We start from the raw sequence: 19097 nt of genomic DNA on the forward strand, positions 1-19097 counted from the left end.
ATTTTTTTCAGAATTATTCATAAGAAACTCATCTAGAAGACTTAGTGGCATTGAGAAAGAAAAAAAAGAAGAAGAGAAAAGCAGCAGGAGTCAGGCTCCACAGCCATCCTTTGCGTGGCTTGGTGCAAACCCTCCACATTAGCTTAAGGTTAACTGATTCCAAGGTGGACCAATCATAAGAAACTCCAAGAAGCAAAAGGATAATTAGTAAAAAATCAGATGCAGGAAGCATTCAGAAAAAATCTTTTAAATTAGTCCTGACAGGCCAGAAATGATTCTTGGCTCTACCTAATGGTTACCATCACAATACCATGCAAAGAACAATTTAAGCTTCAAGATTTTGGAACACTTCAACTCCACTATCTCCCTTACAGCAAAATACTAATTTCTCTGACATGTCCCATCAGTCAAATTGTGCAAACACGGAGTGAGAGTCTCAGTGAAAGGGCTGCTCACCTCCCTTTTCCACTCCTCCCTCTTCATGGCACCCAAGATGGTGCATCCTAATGCATGGGCTGTCAGCGTCTAGAAAGTTATGCGAGGACTAAAATGCAGCCAATGGCTCCATTATACGCTTCTCTCCCTTGGACTAGGAAGCCACATTCACCATGATACTTCCTCTCTGGAGGGATGCAGTGCAAAACAGTGGCAAGAGGGTGTTTCATTTCTGCATCCTCAGTACTTTGCAGTGGGCATACTATACAGCAAAGCTTGTATTTCAAATAAATGAATAAGTGAATGTTTAATGGATTACCAGACTAGGTAATATTTGATGGCTTGGGAACATGGCTTAAAAATAAATCTGAACAATGGTCAAAGTTTAAATATTCTGCTGCTCCTTCTACACCTTTTATTGAGGTTATTTTCTCAGTGACTGAAACCAAAAAAATGATACCAAGGAAACAATGCTTAAAAAGTTCACTGTTGAGTTTACATTCCCTGGAAATGTCTACCTTCCTTACATGTTATGAAAAACATCTATCTGTGTTAATAAGAGCTGCAGAAATTCTTTCCTCAACCTTGCACTTGATAGAATGATAATTCGTACTTACACACACACACCTCCCCCCCAGACATAGCATCGTGGCTTGTAATTTAGATTTTCATAGTTAATTAAAACGAGCCTGAGGCCCTCTTAATTTCATTTCCACTTCCTCACCATTTAAAGAGACCTGGAAATGCACAGTGTTTTCATTATGAAGAAACAAATCAGCAGTAACCATCGGATGTAAACTAGTGAGGAACCCTGACCACACTGTTGCTCAGCTCTCCAATGAATGGGCCATGACTCTCTGTGATCCTGCCGCCCCTGTTGCCATGGCAACCAGGCTCTGGTCCTGTGTTCACACCTGACAGGGTGTTCATTTCCTGGGCATGACCTGAAAGGCTATCTGGTTTAGCCCAGAAAAGACCACAAGTGATCTATAACTAGATAGGGGGGTGAAGAATGTACATATCTTGGTTCCCAAATACATGCATGTACACTTATATAAAATACGAGAGGTGATAACACAGTGGTTAAGAGGGCAGACTCTGGAACCAGGGAGAATCATGCTCATAACTTAATTCAGTTACTAGTAGTTTCTCTCCTTACAAAATGCATATACCATTGTCCTCTCCTTCAATAAGACAAGGAAGATAAAAAGTGTAGCATGAGCTTGGCTCCTGGTTAAGAATAAGTACTAGCTATCATTATTATTTATCCCTAGAATATTTTTATTGAAAAAATCATGGTTTAGAGAAGCAAAACTATTTGCTCAGCTGGAGACAAAACCAGTCTGAGGTGTGTTCTCTCCCCATTCCTCCCTCCAAATCTCTGAACTACTCACCATCTCTTAAATAGATTATCAAGAAAAAATGTAAAACTCACTTTTTTTTTTTAAAGAAGTTCTATCTCCCTAATATTGTGAAAACCGACAGAACAAATCTATATTTTTGCTCCCATGCACCCTGTCTCTCTCTTTGGAATTAAAATTTAATTAGAACCCAAATTAACATGAGAACTTGCTGCCTTGGAGGGCTTATAAATTATTTTATGACGTTAGCATGAAAAAATGCTAGCATGAAGATAAGTCACTCAGGAAGGTATTTCTTTGTGACGGGGGAGGCTTATGAGAGCAGACTGACCCATCAGACAGATTGATCCCCAGTAACCAGGATGGTTTTCCTGAAAAAAAAACACGACCATTCTGTTTGAGGACTTCCAAGTAAAAGTAACTGATTCATTCTAAGGTCAAAGGAACTGGCCAGGGCTATCTCACTTAGGAGGCTCACTTGTTTAAAAGGGTTATTTTTGGTTTTGTTTTTTTCACTTTTTCCTTGGGGAGGAAATAAATCAATTTCTCATGGGTCAAATGGGCTCTGACTTTACTCATTCAAAGTCCAGTAAGATATTTATTTTGTTCTGTTAAAAAGACCAGAACTCAAACAGATGTACCCCTTGGTTTACAGTTCCCACTCGCACAGACACATCTGCAGTTAAAAGAGGGAAAACATTTAACAGCTCATCAGGCCTGATACATAAGGACTGTTTCTCATGAGCCCTGGTAACAATGGGCCAGTTGTTTAATTTTAGGCTGCTTCTCAAGCTGCAAGACCCCACTTGATGTCTGAAGCGTCCAGATAGCAATGGGCCGGCATGGTCTCACTTCCTTTGGGTATGTGCAGAAAAGGACTGCAAAAGCTATCCCCAAATCAAACCAATTTTCTAATAAAAGTGACAAACATTTCTTTCAGAAAAAGATTAACAACAAGGCAAATGCCGACACTTTTGCCCTGGCATGAACTGACAATTTGTATACAATGCCCAAGAAACCATGTAGTTCTGTATTGCCACCTCTTCAGAAACAGAGCAGTCATGCTAATTCTGGAGTATGGCCTCATGGCCCCTTCACTCCCATCAAAGTAGTCCACAGACGCAGGAAATTTAAGACACACTGAGGCACACCCTCTCCTCATCACACCTTCTCTGTCTCTAGCTGGCTCTCTTTCGAGAAATTTTTTTGTGGGCTAAAGAAGTTAAAACATCTCATAATAAAATAAAAGTCAAAGCTCTAAGATGAATGATCTCTCCTGAAATATTAAGGCACATTTTCTAAATTATTCATCTTAGAACATTACTTGGCTTTCAAATACCCTTGGGATATTTCAGCCTCAGTGCTAAAATTGACTCCTGAACTAAAACTAGCTAACTCATGAAACCCTCAAAGTTTCTTAATCAAGGCAATAATTGAGAAGTACAGGTTAATATAAGAAATCAGCACCAAAATTAGGACCTAGAAGGTTAAACTACAAATACAAATGTAACTGGATAAAGACAACTCACATGGTGAGAGTAGAATTCATAGCCTTTACAATACTCTCCAAATAGCAGAATGACTCTAATATTTAACTGTTGTGGCATTATCTGTCTATTTTTCTGGATCACCGTGTGGATCAGAGAGATGAGGGACCTAATCCTGCCTGGAAGAAGTCATCAAAGTAATCTGCTTTCACTCCCTGCTTCATAACAAATGAAAAATACCTGGATGTGGGATGGACCACTCAAGCACTCACAGAAGGAAACAGAAGTGTACAATAGGGAGTGATGGGGGCTGTGGCGAAACAGAGTACATGCCTGGTCTAAAATAAATCAAATAAATGGACAATCACCTTATGCACCCAGTAAAACACAAATTCAGCCCAGGACCATCCATTTAGAGCCCCTAATCTACGGTCACAGCTGATTTCTTTAATTAGGAAAGGAAAGGGGTTATATTGGGCTGAAGGTCACCATCACATCCAGTCCTTCTATGAAGTTACTTAAGATTAGATATTTGCTAACCATTAACAATATTTAGTTATTGCCTTGTTTATGAAACTACATTTGACCATGAGAGTTTTTTGACAGCCTAAATAAAAGCTATTTCTATGGTGATGGACAGGCACATGTTCCTACATTTTTACTGGAAGAGAAATGGTGATAATTATCTTAATAACTGGCCTGAATTGAACATTAACTAATTTTGCTTTATTTTATTGCAAAAAAGTCATGTTATCTTTAAATTCAGTAAATTTATAATAGCAAAAAAAATTGTTTCCATGCTTTGAAGAGATAAAGCCTAAGTCTAATGGTAAATTTTACTACAAATTTGCTATTTTAATTTTTTCTGTTTGCCACCAAAAAAAGTCTAGCTAAAATGAAACCCCATTTAAATTATTGAAATTTATCTTCAATCAAGACCAGAGAACTTTTCTTACCCAGCCCACGAGGATGGAACCAACATGTTCAGTCGAGCCATCAGGCTTCCGAACATCTCGAAGCTGACTAAGGAGCTCTGGTAAAAAAACAAACAAACAGAAAGCTTATTTTGTTAGGCATTCACATATGAACAGGGCTGGAAGTAGATTACTCACATTATTACATAATCATGACTTGTATAAGACAACTCAATTAAGGCTACAAGTCACAACTCATTCTGGGAACAAAATTATACCTTCATGTAGAGGAATTAGAGAGTCCAGTGTTCCAAAAATTTGATTCAACTCTTGTTCTGTCATTATGGAGAGTTTCAACATGGGGTCGTGATAGGCCTGCACAAGAACGGCGAGAGATGGAAGTAAACATTTAATGCGGAAGTAAGTTGTTAATGTAAATGGCTTCTGAGAGGCGCTACACAAGAACAAAATATGTGGCTCTCCCCAACAACTTCTCCCATAATACTGCAGAAACAGATGGGTGCGGCTGGAGCAGATGGGAATCCAGCATTGCCTGGAGGCTTTTGTGGTTGTTGATAAACCAAAGCTGATTTTTTAAAAGCTTTTTTATTCTAGTACATCATACATCTAGGAAAGGGCACAAATCCTAAATATAGAGATTTGATTTGTATGTTTTAAAAATTAACGTTATCACCTCTTATTAGTAATAATTAAACAGCAAGAACACACAATTATACCTAGGGCACTGTAATAGGATACAGACTCAGATGGCACAGTCCATGCCTTCAAGGAGATTTATAAAGCTAACTGGGAAGAAAAACACATGGAAAATTAAATATACGTATAAAAAATAGTTCAAGATTAAAAAAGGGAGACATCACATGACAGCAAAAATTTATCAAATCATAACTGATCTAGAGGGTCAGAGAATTAAAGTTGAAGTGGTCGGGGGAGATTTTAAAGATGAGGAACTAGGCACAGAGCAGGAGGCAGTGAATATTGTTGAAGAATACACTGAGATTTGAGCTCGTTCCTAGAGGATGGGTAGATGTGGATGGTTGAAAGGAAATGGGAGGATTTCCAGGAAGGTAGGACCACCACTGGCAAAGGATGACAGTGAAACCTCTTAAGGCACTTGGGTTTGGGAAATCTTGATGTAGGAAACAGGAGTTGCACCTATGGTCAGCAAGATGTCTCCCAGAGTTAAATGCTTCATTGTTCTTCCCATCTTCTTCCTCACACGCTGCCTAAAACTCAGTTTCTTGGCCATCTCTCAGAAATGCTACAGATGGGACTTCATATTAGCAGAAAGTTGGATTAAGGACACTTAAAAGAAGAGATGCATCTTTCCAACCCTATGATTCTTTGAGGAGGCTGTGAATATCAGACGAAGGAGTCTGGATTTTAGCCTCCACAGGAGTCACTGGAATGGCAAGGTTTTTGAGGAAGGTTTGTAGTCAAGACTATACAGCCTACAAGGCATGGGTTTCTTTCCTTTCCACACACAATGTGATTTAAAAAACAAGTTTCCATATCAAACATCCTAACTTACGTGATAGTATGTAATTGCCTCACTTAACCACTTTATCCACTTAAGAGATTCAAATGACTTTATTTCTAAGACACAGTTCCAATATCAGACCATCCAGACATTCTCTCCCGCGGATAAGGAGGCCGGGCACATGAAACTTCTAGTTCAATGGAACACTTCCTGATTAAACTGAAGTATTCTTTGAGGGGCATTCCAGACATGCAACAGACAACTGCCAGGGTCCAGAGAGCCTTCTTGTTTTGAGCCATTTCCCCCACTGCTTGGTTTGTGCAGGTTCTTCTCAATTTTTGATGAGCTGTCTTAGCCATAAAAAGAGTGCTCACAAAGCACAATCTTAGGACTGTGAAATTACTCAGAAGAAAACAATATGAGGTGACTCAAATGACTTAAATTTACCTTTTTTGCCAATTTCAAGTCCTCTATCAAGTCTTCTTCTCCTTGGGAAAGCTCAAAGATCGCCTGCAGGAAAAGATAAAACACACCCAACTGAACTCTTCCTTCATTTCTGAGACCAAATTCAAAACAGTGCTGGGTGTAGCATTCAAAGCTCCAAATCTACTTGTTGCTTAAGTATTTTTAAAGGATTCTTATAAAGCTAAATGAACCTGCAGCAAATGCAACTAGTGGATAAAATCTACAAAGTAAAGATTTTGCCAAACTTCTGTATAATGTGCTTATCTGTTAGTGGGATAAAGGTATGTTTCCTATCCAACAAGTCATCTTTCATGATACAAAATTTTGATGCAGCCAAACAAGAGGGAATTATTTTAGGTAAAATAATTACAGTTTGAGGCACGGATTTGAGTCTCTAGTATGAGTGGCAAGCATAATAAATGATTCAGGGGCTGTTCTCAGTGATGGACATGGCAGTATTATTAATTGGGCCATCACGATTTGTCTTCCTTCTACTTGACAGAAGGCAAATCTCAATACAAAGCTTTATTCCTATCAGCCACTTGTCCTGAGGCTGGAATTGTAGGAAGAATCTAATATTTTATCACTCTAAATGTCTGGTGAAGTTAATTCATTCTAAATTACTTCTCAGCCCTACACAGTACAGTAAATAAAATTAAAGGAGCTGGCTACGTGCAAGAGTGTGTAAAGGGACCGTTTCTAATTTGACTCTATTGAGTCATCATAATGTAAGAGCTATGATGTGCAGGACACATTTTCATTCTCCTCTGGGAGTCTAAACTGTCGGCAAACATTACATTATTAAAGGACTACATGTTTGTGGTGATAGTTTGGGAACTACCACATTTCTTTCAGACTAGAGGGAAGAAGTGAGTAGGCTTGGAGAACACCCTCCATTTGAGGTTGGTGGAGTGCAGGAAAACAAGTGTGCTCTCTGGGAAAGCCGGTGGAGGCAGAACACTCACGGGAGGCCAGCGCATGGTGACACTTCCCGGGACCCAGTAAAGCCTCCACGCCATGCCCTCCAGATACTCTATCTTGTTGAAACATTTATTTTGAAATAATTATAGACTCACATGAGAAATTTCAAAAATAGTGGCAGAGAGGTCCTAAACACCGAGTACTCAGCTTTCCCCAGTGGTAGCATCTTACGCAACTATAGAACATTATTAAAACCAGGAGACGGATTGGTACAATACAATTAACTAGCCTTTATGTGGCCCTTCCTCAGATTTCCTTGTACTTCTGTTTTACTAGAGCTCATATACATACCGTGTTTCCCTGAAAATAAGTCCGGGTCTTATATTAAGGATTACTCCAAAAGATGCATTAGGGCTTATGTTCAGGGGATGTCCTCCTGAACAATCACGCTAGGGCTTATTTTCTGGTTAGGTCTTATTTTCAGGGAAACACAGTATGTAGGCCTGATTGTACTATAGCCCCCAAGAGAGGAAAACCACAGAACCCCATACTGGGATATGCTATAATCAGGTATCTGTGGTGGACTAACAGTGTCGCTGTGAAGACCCTGGGCTTTGGAGTAGCCAGGGCCTGGGTTCAATCTTGCCTCTGTAACTTTCTAGCGGGGTGACCTGTGCTCATTGTGCCTTAATATTATCTCATCGGCAGAATCAATCCTTCCCTCCTTCCTGCTATCAGATTGTACAAGTTATATATGCACACTATTAACACTTGGGAAAACACAGAAAAGTATAAAGAGAAAAAAATTGTAATTACCCATAATACTATGTTGCTAACCCTTATTAAGATTTTGCAGTATTTCCTCACAGGATTTTTTCAGTGCACACAATATTTTTGAATTCATTCATTTTTAAATAGATAATATGTTGACATGGTTCAAAATTTATAGTGCACCAATGGTACATGGTAAAAACTTTCCCTCTCACCTCCCTCTTCCAACTACCCATTTCCCTCCCAGGAGGCAACAATGTTACCAGTCCCTTGTATCCGTCTTGGAATATTTTATAGTTCTACAAGCAAATACACACACACACACACACACACACACACACACACACACATTCGTTCATTTTTCTTTCATCTTTTACATAAATGGTAGCCTATTGTATACCTATTTTGTGCCTTGCTTTATCCACTTAGCCATACATATATATTATATCAGCACTTTTTGTGTTTCTACAGCTACATAGTATTCCATGTATGGACATTCATTATTTAACCATTCCCTAGTAATAGAGCTTCAGGCTCTTTCTACCACTATTATAAACATTGCTATGATGAATAACCTTACACATGCATCTTTTCATCTATGCATAAGTGCACATGGCAGCAAGATTCCTAGAAAAGAATTGCTGAGTCAAAACATAGAAAGTGTTCAAGCACTTCTTTTTCCAATGTCAAGTTCTCCACAAAAATAGATTTTCCAAGGATTGTATTAGATGGTGCACATTTGAAGTGCTTAGCACAGCCTGGCCCATCAAGCTCTCTATAAAGGGTAATATTATCATAGCCATTTAGAGCTATTGCTATAGAAAACTTACAGAGAATGAAATTAACTGGATTCCCTAGAAATGTTTTCCACAAAACTGAATCAAAGTTTCATAAACTGAATATTTTAAAACATTCTAGAAGTTGCTATCAAAATATAACTGAAGTGATTATTTTTGTGAACTCCAGAATCCTAAACACTTCTGATTCATTTTTGTAAATTCAGATTTTTACATCAGTTTCATTTTAAAGCGGGGACCACACCCACCCATCTGGATGCTGGTTTCTCAGTTCCTTAAAAGGTCTGGCATTCCCATTTGTCCTCCTATAAATGCAACGGAGGACTGATTTGGAAACTGCGGTGCAGACCCCAGCTTGGCTGACTTTCGCAGTGCGCCTGGTTCTAGACACACCGCCAAACGCGGGGTCCAGGGCCTACCTCCTGACGTTTGATTTCCTTGGACGTAAGCATCTGGTTGACACACACATCGAAGGTCTCACTCCACAGCTTGCTGTCTCTTCGCTTGGTGCTCGAGGGGGCGGCATTTCTGGACCAGGGTCTCGGAGCGAGGATGTCTGGACGGCTCTCGTTTCGGAAGCTAATGGAGCGCTTAAACAATGAGAAAGAAACCTGTCAGGGGGGCAGCAGCAGGAGTGGTGGAGCATTTGAGCAGCTTCCTGTGCCTGGTAAAACATAAATCAGTCACAAGAAAGACAGGACAATGCACGAGACCTTCAGGGAAGCAGGCTTGAGCCTACGTGCTAAGGAGAATGGGGCCAGGGCCGCTTTCACACACGTGCTGGGAGTATCCTTTTTGTGAGGCATGGATACAGCACAAGAACATGCACAAAAGCAGCTCTCACACCAGCAATGGACTCTACGTTTTTCCGGGGGACATCCCCGCTCTTCAGAAGAACAACGGTTACCAGCAGATATCTTTAAAAAAAAAAAAAAAAAAAAAAAATCTGGCCGGCATTGTATTCTCTTCCTGCTAGGAACTGAGTCCCACTATCCTTGCGTATCCCGTCTCATATAATTTGGGTGGGGTCCCCCAGACCTGACCAATGAGTACGCCAAAGAGTCTTTATTCCTTTGGGATTGTGAGCTCAAAAGATAACACAGTAGAAGTTTCTTGCAGCAACTGTCTCTGGTCACAAAAAAAGAGTTTGTCTGCCATAGGAGAGAATAAAGCAACACACACAATGAAGGATGGAGAGAAAGGCTGATAGAGGGAGGAAGAAGAATGCTTTACCCACACAGTTTGAGCCCCTGGATCCCACTGTGCTTGAATCCAGGAAGAGCCTCTCTTGTGAAAGGGGCTAATACATTCCTCTTTCTGTTTACATTCATCTCAGCTGACGCTCTGTCAACTTGAAAAGTACCAACTCATATACATACTAAATATCATCTTGGCAGCAAATGAGGCCTGTCCCGAGTTTTCTTATTTATAAACAGGCCCTGGTAGACTCTGGGGTGGTCTAACCTCCCAAAGTCCACCCTGGTGGCTGAAACATGCTACCACAGTGCTTTCTCTTGACAAATATGAACGATCAAGAAGAAAGCTGAGTGCATCATATTTAGCCTTCAGCCTAGAAGATTTCAACACATTTATTGGAATCTTTGCCAAATGAGGCAACTTGTCATTGAGGTATTGCTGTGCTCAAAAACCACATTCTTATTCAGCAAGTGCTCACTGCCGTGGCCGTTGCCACATGTCTGTGGCCATTAGTGTGAAGTTCCACTCCTCATTTTGGTACAGAAGGCCTCTTGTAATCTTACCACAGTCTATATATCTAGAATCATCTCCTGCCACTCATCCATGATTCCTCTATTCTCTAATCTTACCAGGCTATCCTACCTGGCTATCTGCCATTCCCTAAATTCATTCTGTTTTGCCATCCCACTGTGCTTTCTTCTAGGAAGAGCACTCTTCTCTTCCTAGAATGCTTTCCTTTCATTTCCTAGTGGCTAACTCCTAACTTTCTCAGGCTATAACTCAAATACCTCCTCTAGGAAGGCTTTACCAATGCTCCTTCACCCTCTTCCAGAGCAATTTGGACACATCTCTGATATAGTAACAATCACATTTTATTATACTTAGTGGTCATCTGCTCTGAACTATATACTTTCTGAGGGCAGAAACTGATTTCGCATGTGACATATGTGCTATCATCGCTAAGACATTGTAAGATAGCTTCCAAATATTTTGAGATTCAACAACAAAATTTAAGAAAGTAAATTTTAAGAGAACTCTTCAACCTGAAGGCATTGTTAAATAAGTTATAATTCATCTTGATGGAACATTACCTGGCCATTAAAACAATTTTGAGATAATTTTAACTGCTAAAAATCCCTTCTACATAAGTTAAAATAAAATCAGGATTAAAATCTGTATATGAACACTGCTTATAACTATTAAAAAATGCACATGAACAAAGACATAAAGGGAACACCACAAAATTCTATACTGTTTCTGCCTGGCATTATAGGTAATTTTATCCTAAGTATACAAATTTTTATAATTCAAGAAAATGAAATAAATGAAAAACATGAAAAGAAACTTTCAAGGGGCTTCAGGGTATTTTCACAACCTTCTGGAAGCAGGAAGCTAGCTCTGCTTGCAAGTACCAACACAGCTTCTCAGGCTGGCACGGGCCTCCATGAGCTCCTGGGCTCATGAATGAGCTCATGATCATTGGATCAGCCCTGGGCTGGTCAAGAAGGCACTCGCTCCAAATACACAGTTCACTAATGGTATCTCGCAAATCCCTGTGATCTCTTGAAAATAGGCCCTTACAAACAGTGACCAGACTAAAGCTTGTGAATCCCCAGCACTCAGAATCAATTAGCTACAGGCACAGAAAGGTCAAAACAAGCTAAGTGAGTCATCAAATAACTCACTCATCTCAGTTAGTGGTTTGGATGCCAGCCGGGGCGGGAGTTAAAAAGCAGAAAGAGAAGAAAACACAAAAAAGAAGATTCACAACGAAAGACGTTTTCCACTTTCACTTGAGAGAATCAACCGCCCCACCTGCTATAGTTTCACTCCCTGACCAACTTCACACTCCCCTCTCCCTACCACCAGTTTGAAAGTCATTTTTGCTAATTTAACATTTTCATATACTACAAAATTGTATAAAGTTAGGTACAAATGCCCTGATTTTCCCAAGCCCACCTCCCAGAAGGAACTGGTATTAAGTTTGTTCTAGAGCTTTCCTAACCTTTTCTATGCATTTACTAACATTCACAGAAAACAGAATCTTGTCTCTTTTCACTCAGTAGTCTCCATGTTAGTACATAAGACTCGCTCTTTAAAAAAATAATTTATTGAGGTGTAATTCACATGACATAAAATTAACCACTTGTAAAGTGAACAATGCAGTGGTCTTTAGTGCGTTCACAGTGTTGTGCAACCACCACTCTTATCTAGTTCCAACACATTTCCATCTTCCAAAGTCGCTCATTCTTTTTCATGGCTGCAGAGTTAGGCACCCATGGTCTGGATGGACCACATGGATTCAATCAACCTCCAACTGATGGACATTCAAATCGTTCCCAATGTCTGGCTATTACGAAAAAGGCCTCAGTGAATAGCCTTCGTGTACTTGTGCTGGTATTTTTGTAAGGCGGATTCCTTAGGTAGAATTCCTTGGTCTAAGAGGTACTAATATTTTGACATTTGATATGCACTGTCAAATTGACCACCTAATAGTCTGTCCTCAGAAAGGTACATGATAGTACACTTTTCCCACGCTCTCATCGACAGGATATTATTATCAATCTAATAGTGAAAACAACTACACCTTAATTTCAGTGTCCTGCTTTGAGTGTGAGATTGAGCACATTTTTATGTACTTATTGAAACATTTTCCAGAGAGTTAGATTTTCTTCTATTGCAGTTTGGGGAAAAAAGAGAGATGTGAGGTCTATTGCTAAGAATTCCTCATTTTGTGTTCTCTTAGCGATTGCTGGCCTGGGGACCAAGGGAGAAGGGATGGGGATGGAAATCACCAGGTATGTCACAGAGGCCATGCGTGCCTGCCCAAATTTAGCACTCCCGATGAGTTCTCTCAGATCCCCACAACCATCCTGCAAGGTGGGAGTTTATTCCTACTTTATGATGAGGAAACTGAGGCTCAGGGAGGCTAAGGCACTTGCCCAGGCAGGATTCAAAACCAGATCTATTTGGATCCAAAACCTCAGCTCTTTTTATTACGGGGGCCAAACCTGCTGTCTACAAGCCAATCATGCATTATGGGGAGCCCAGCCTTCTACCGTGTTTCCCCAAAAATAAGACCAGGTCTTATATTAATTTTTGCTCCAAAAGACATATTAGGGCTTATGTTCAGGGGATGTCATCCTGAAAAGTCATGCTAGGGCTTATTTTCTGGTTAGGTCTTATTTTCGGAAAAACACGGTAGGAGTTGAGATCTAGTTAAGGAGAGAGAATGCATTGCTCAGTTGTAGAAATAATGACTGAGTGGTTGGCTCTCTGACCAGTCAAACTTCAGATTTACACCTTTATTTAGGCTGGATGAAAACAAACATTTTGTCTTTTTTAAACTTCACTTAGGAAGGAGAAGAATCCCAAAGAAGAAATAAAGAACACTGGTCAGGTGTGTGGTCAGCAGCTGGCTGGCCCTGGGGACAGCTCACAGCTAGCCAGGCCCAAGCTATGGACGGGGGTTCACAATGGCACTGACCACACCCCACGACCTACACCTATCTATCATTAATACAACTGGGCACAATTAGATGAGAGGATTGGAACTGGGGGAGGAATATGTGGCTATTACTAGGAGAAAAAAAACCCTAAGAAGAGACTGCCTCTTGCGAGAAAATTAGCCATGTTCCTTTCAGTGCCCCTGCCACTGCCCGTTCCCCTGTGCTGTTTTTCTCTAATTTGACCATGTGCCATATGATATCACTTACCATTTGTTTTTGACATGTCTGTTTCTTCCCAATAGAAAGAAAGCACCTTGAAGGCAAAGATATCTGTTTTGTTCATTGATGGATTCAGCAGCAACTGGCACCGAGTAGGACCTCAACAATGTTGCTTAATGAACTAATGGCATGCTGATGTGCCGGCCACTGTGAGAGGACCTCTGGGAATCCAAGAGGTAAGGATTCCTACCCGTTTTACAGACGGGGAAACGAGGCTCAGAGAGGGTGACACTTCGCTCAAGGTCATGTAGCTAATAAATGGTGTTCCAGAATTTAAACCCAAGTCAACAGTAAACTCAGAATGACATGTAGGTCGGGTCTATTTCAGTCCACCCGCTCTCCTCATTTTTAACCACTATCCCACCCTCCTTCCCCGAGGGTGATGCGTGTTACGACGAATAGATGAGCGTCAGGCTACTTCTCAGTCTATGTAAGGGATTCTCAACCTGGCCACCACTAACATTTTGGACCAGAAAAATCTTTGTTGTGTGGGGCCATCCTGTGCATTGCAGGGTGTTTTGCAGTATCCTCACCTCTAGCCACCAGATGCCAGTAGTGCCCCCACCCCAGTTGTGACAACCCAGACATCTCCAGACATTGTTGAATGTCCGTCCCCTGGGGTGAGAAACACTGGTCCACGGTGACTAGGAGAGGCTCACCTCAAAGTGAGGGACCCAGCCTTGGGAGGGACTGCATACAAAACAGAAACACATACATAGATTCTCCCTGAGTATGGGGATTCTGGACCTGGAATGAAAAATGTTGCAGGACAAGCAAGAGTTTCCATGACGGAATCTGGCAGAGTAAATGAGTCAAAAACCCAAAGCTCTTAATTACTGGCAGCTAAAATAACAATGGCCATAATAGACAAACATAATGCAGATTTAGGCAATGAGTGCTCGTGTTTATGCCTGAGCTGGGTATGTGGAAGACGCAGCAGGTGCAAAAAGGGGCTGTCTGTCAGGTGGGAAAAAGGGGCCCTCTACACGTGTCAAAGGAAATGTAAACCCAGCAGGTTAGGCATGATGGAACAGATTTGGTTTGTTAATGCCGCCTGTTCAGCGGGGTGCTCCCTCACCCTTTTCCAAAAAAACAGAAGGTCTCTACAGCCAAAGATAACGTGCTCTAATAAAGAGTTCAAGCCAGGGGAATTCCCTATACTTACAATTGCTATTTTGTAGCAGATGGTTTAATATTAAATGGACTGGAAGTTAGGGTGGGGCTATGAGAGGAAAACACATTTCTATGTTGCTATTACAATGGGTTAAGCTGAAAAGTACAGTGGTTATGGCTGGGATCAGAAAATGTTCTCCAATAGCATCCTGGAGGAGTCTCTCCGTAAGGCTTGATTAGAGCAATTAACTTAAATTGAGAAATAACACCTCCCAGCTGTGTGGCCTCCATCATATTTGACCCTCAGGCTAATCCTGGGAGAGGCATTGGGCAGATTCTTGTATTTTGCCCCCTTTCAATAGATGAAAAAATCCCAGTACCAGAGGATTAAGGTACTGGGACAAGGTGAGTACTGGAATAGGAACTGAGTCCAGTCTTTTGACTATAAAACATGGATTTGGATTAAGAACACAGGCTTTGGAGTAAAACAGACATGGCTTCAAGTCAACTTAATAGCCAAGGGACAGAGGAGAAGTTAATCTCTCTGGGTCTCAGTTTCTTTATCTGTAAAAGGGGCATAGTAATAAGCACCGCACAAAGTCATAGTGAGGATTAGATAAGAAAAGTATGTCAAGGGTTTAGCCAAGTGCCTGGTATGTGGGTATGTGGAAATTAGGTAAGTGGGATCTCACCTACCATTGTTGTTATAGACTGAACTGCTATCATTAGTGCTTATTTATGTGTTTCATTCACTAGCAAATAGCAGATGCATCTCTGACCTACTTGGACCAAACAGCTCCTTGAGGGACCTCCCTCAGGGTAACGTATAGGAGGAGAAAACCCCTCAGCACCACAGTGTTTATAAAAGCAAAAGCTCTGGAAACAGCCTAAAATGACCAACAATAGGGATTAAATAAATTACAGTATAACCATAAAATGAAACATTGTATAGTTGTTAAAAACATTTTTTTAAATGTTTATGATGATTAATGATAATGGGAAGGTCTCACATGTAGAGTTAAGCAAGAGAAGGAAGATCCCTACTTAAATACAAAAATGTTAATAGGTGTTACCCTGATGGTGAGACTATGTGATTTTTATTTCCATCTTCATGCTTCTCTACATTTACTTTCCATAATGAAGAGATATTAACTAAGAAAATAAACAAAACCAGTAGACAAATGTGCACGACGATGAACACCAAGTTTGAAGTGATGCCATAAGCATAAAATCACATATGTAGAATCTGGTTTAGATTAATGCACATTAAAAAACATGGAAAAAGTCACCTGATCAATTCACAATCAATCAATATAGACCAAGTGCAAGGAGAAATCTTTCTGTAGTTGGGAGAAAGTCTGAGTAGAATGAATGAAAAGCTGAAGAAAACATTTGTTTCAGGTATGGGGGAAAAACACTGTGCAATTTGCTTAATGCAAGTCAAAAATTAGGAAGCCCTGCAGAGGCTCAGGGTAGCAGCCCAACCTCTTCACTGGGCACCATAGAATGGTTTCTGTATGATAATGGTAATGACAAAATATTCCATGAGCTGAAATGGCAATGACGACCCTCCCGCCACACAAGCAAAGAGGGAGTAAGGATCAGCAGTGAGGTGGGATGCCCCAGAACGGGATGTTTAGAGCACAGTCATTTATGATGCTGGAAAAATGGAGACAACTTAAATGTTCAACAATGGAAGAACGACGACATAAACTGGTATATTCTTTTGATGAAACACTATATAATACCCATTAAGAACCAGGTCTGTGAAAAATATTTAATAATACAAAAATATATTCTCATACGGGAAGGTTATTTTATACTGTTAAGACAAAAGCAACTTAAAAAATAGTACATCATGATTATGATTTTATTTTTTTTTAAAAATACACATGCAGGTGTATATATAGTAAAAGAAAAGATTGCCTGAGTATATGCCAGAATGTTAGCAGAAGTTTTTGGTGATGGGGAGATGGCATTACATGTAACTTTTACTCCCTTTTCTGTGCTTCTCTATGTTTTTCATTTTTTAATGATGTTATATAACTGGAAAAGAAAGCACAACAGAAGGTACTTTTCAAAAAAAGAACAAATGCCTTCAAAAGTCATTCAATACAGAGTTACTTAATGATATAAAAACATTCACAGCCTCAATATCCATCAATAGGAGACTGATTATGTAAAAATTCCAAAAAAAAGTAATTTTTTGGAATAATATATATTCCATCCATTAAGATCACATTTTCCAGGAATAACTGTGATATAATGTTTCCCTTAAGCAACAGAAAAAATTCTCATCCAGCTAAATGAAAAAGGGAGGATGAAAATAAAAGTTGGAACAAAACACACCAGGCAAAGTAAAAAAAAAAAGAAAGAAAAAAGAAAAGCCAAGGCCAAAAGCATTACAAGAAATAAACAGAATTATTTAACTTTAATTCAGATGCATTCTCCCAAGGGACAGTAACAGTGCTAAAGAGAAACCTTTATGTATCTAACTGCATAGGTTGGAAATATGTGGGGCCAAGACCAACGGAGATGCAAGAGCAACGGATCATCCACAGTCCCCGGGGGAGGATTCATCCCAAATGAAAAGGTCACACAAAGAGAAGGCTGGATAGACTGGGAGGAACCCCAAATTAGGCTCAGAATGTGTACGTTATGTAGTTACACCTAGAATAACACTGGAAGGAAATTATTAAAATATTAAGAGGAGTTTGTTTTAGAGGGGAAGGTATATGCATTCTTCTCCCTTTCTCCTTTCCTGTATTTTTCCATAACGAACATGTACTTTTATAATGGAAAAGAAATAAAGTGCATGTTCAAAGAGAAGGCAGCGCTCAGTCACAGTGTAATGAACACCGCGGGCCGCAGCACTCACTGGACTCAAATGAGTCCACCCGCTGCACACAGCTGTGACGGGGTGGTGACTGGCCGACTGGGCGAAGGCAAGCTCGCCGTCCTCCCTCCCCAGGAGGAGTGTATGCAGGCCCCTCTCAGAGCTGGGCTGCATTTTCCTCCTGGGCAGGCCAGCGAGGGGATTTATAGGCCCAGAGGGATCCAGACATCTGTGCTCCATCTACTAGCAGCGCTAGCCTCCCTGGTCAGAAGCAGACAGAGCGCCATGCCGTCGGCTGTCCCTTTCCTACTTCCACAAATGCCGCCTTTGTGCTGAGGCCCAAGCCCCCAGTCCATATGGGGCACAGGGGAGGCAGGAGAGAACAAGTCCTACAGTGTCTTCCTGAATGGCTGCTGCGAGGACCACTCCATTTGTGACTGGGTTTTTAACGTTTTTGGAAGTGGCTGCCAGCCCCAAGCTCTCATGCCATCCTCCTCCTGGGCTAATCTGTGGTCTCCTGAGGAGCCAGGAGAAGGACAGCTAAGTGGTCCATTATTGATTAAAGCATCATGTTTGGGTGTGTGGGCCTCAGTCATCTCTTCTCCTATAATAAAAGGAGCCCAACCTGAGAGAAGTAACTGGATAACCAAAGGGATAGTGTGACTCTAAGGGGCCAGGAGCCAAGGACGAGGGGTACAGGGGCAGAAAACCACGCTGCTCAATCACAGCCTTGAAAAGGTATTGGTAATACGTACATATGGGTAAGAAACGAATGACGGCTGAGAGGTTTGGGGCAGCCCCTACACTTCTTGCTTTCTTTTCCTCTCCTTTTAGAGTGGGCATCAAGACCGTAGGCAAAATGGGCAAGAACGTGAAGTTGGCCCACTGAGTACCCCTCGGGGGCCTGCGTCCCTTCTCACCTCATCCTCCCTGCTTCTCAGGCTGCATTAGCATCCTATATCATTCTAGCTGGTCAGGGAAGCAATAAAATCATGAGAATATTATTGAGATGCTAAGACTGGAAAGAATTCTGCAGAATTTGCGCGGCACGCCCCAAGATGACTGACGAAAATATTTGGGGGACAATATGGCATTCTTCATGGTTTGCAGATCACCCTGCAAATTTGGCTGTCTAACTCTGCATACCATCCCAGGGGCATATTCCCAGTGGCTGACCTCCCCAAGGACACGTTCACAACCTAAGCACATTGCTTAAGTTCTCTCTGTGTCTATGGACATAACCATTATGAATAACTGTTTTGCCTCTGCCAGTTTGTTTCTGTCCATAAATGGAGCCTGGAGTTACCTATCATGGTATTTGAAAAGAGTGAATAAAAAATTATTTTGTTATTAAAAAAAACTTTGAGGTTTTAGAAACCAATTTCCACATGTCAGATCCCTCACTCGGGTCTGGCTTTCTCATCCTTGCTTAGCCTCAGTCTGTTGGATTTCAGACATGGCTTGATGTCTTTCTGTTCCCAGTTCTCTAGGTCAATGCAAATTTTCAAGGTGATCAAATATTTCATGCAGTGTTCCCAGTGTAGGATCTGTGTAGGGCAGAAATGGGAAAA

The 19097-nt window shown here is 40.9% G+C and overlaps 1 protein-coding gene across 4 annotated transcripts in view; it reads right to left on the reverse strand.

The window, feature by feature from the left end:
- The window catches only part of ARHGEF3 (Rho guanine nucleotide exchange factor 3), a 295758-nt gene that overhangs the window by 13033 nt on the left and 263628 nt on the right, over positions 1-19097 (reverse strand). For all 4 annotated transcript variants that reach the window (XM_019724204.3, XM_019724206.3, XM_019724207.3 and 1 more), the window contains 4 exons: positions 9072-9242; positions 6146-6208; positions 4476-4572; positions 4240-4316 (listed from right to left, as the gene is read on the reverse strand). In XM_019724204.3, the coding sequence (XP_019579763.2) occupies positions 4240-4316; positions 4476-4572; positions 6146-6208; positions 9072-9242 (408 nt within the window). The remainder of the gene's footprint in view (positions 1-4239; positions 4317-4475; positions 4573-6145; positions 6209-9071; positions 9243-19097) is intronic.

The sequence above is a fragment of the Rhinolophus sinicus genome, chromosome 5 (genome assembly GCF_057876585.1).
Source record: "Rhinolophus sinicus isolate RSI-liver-muscle chromosome 5, RSI-T2T, whole genome shotgun sequence".
Classification (NCBI taxonomy): Eukaryota; Metazoa; Chordata; class Mammalia; order Chiroptera; family Rhinolophidae; genus Rhinolophus; species Rhinolophus sinicus.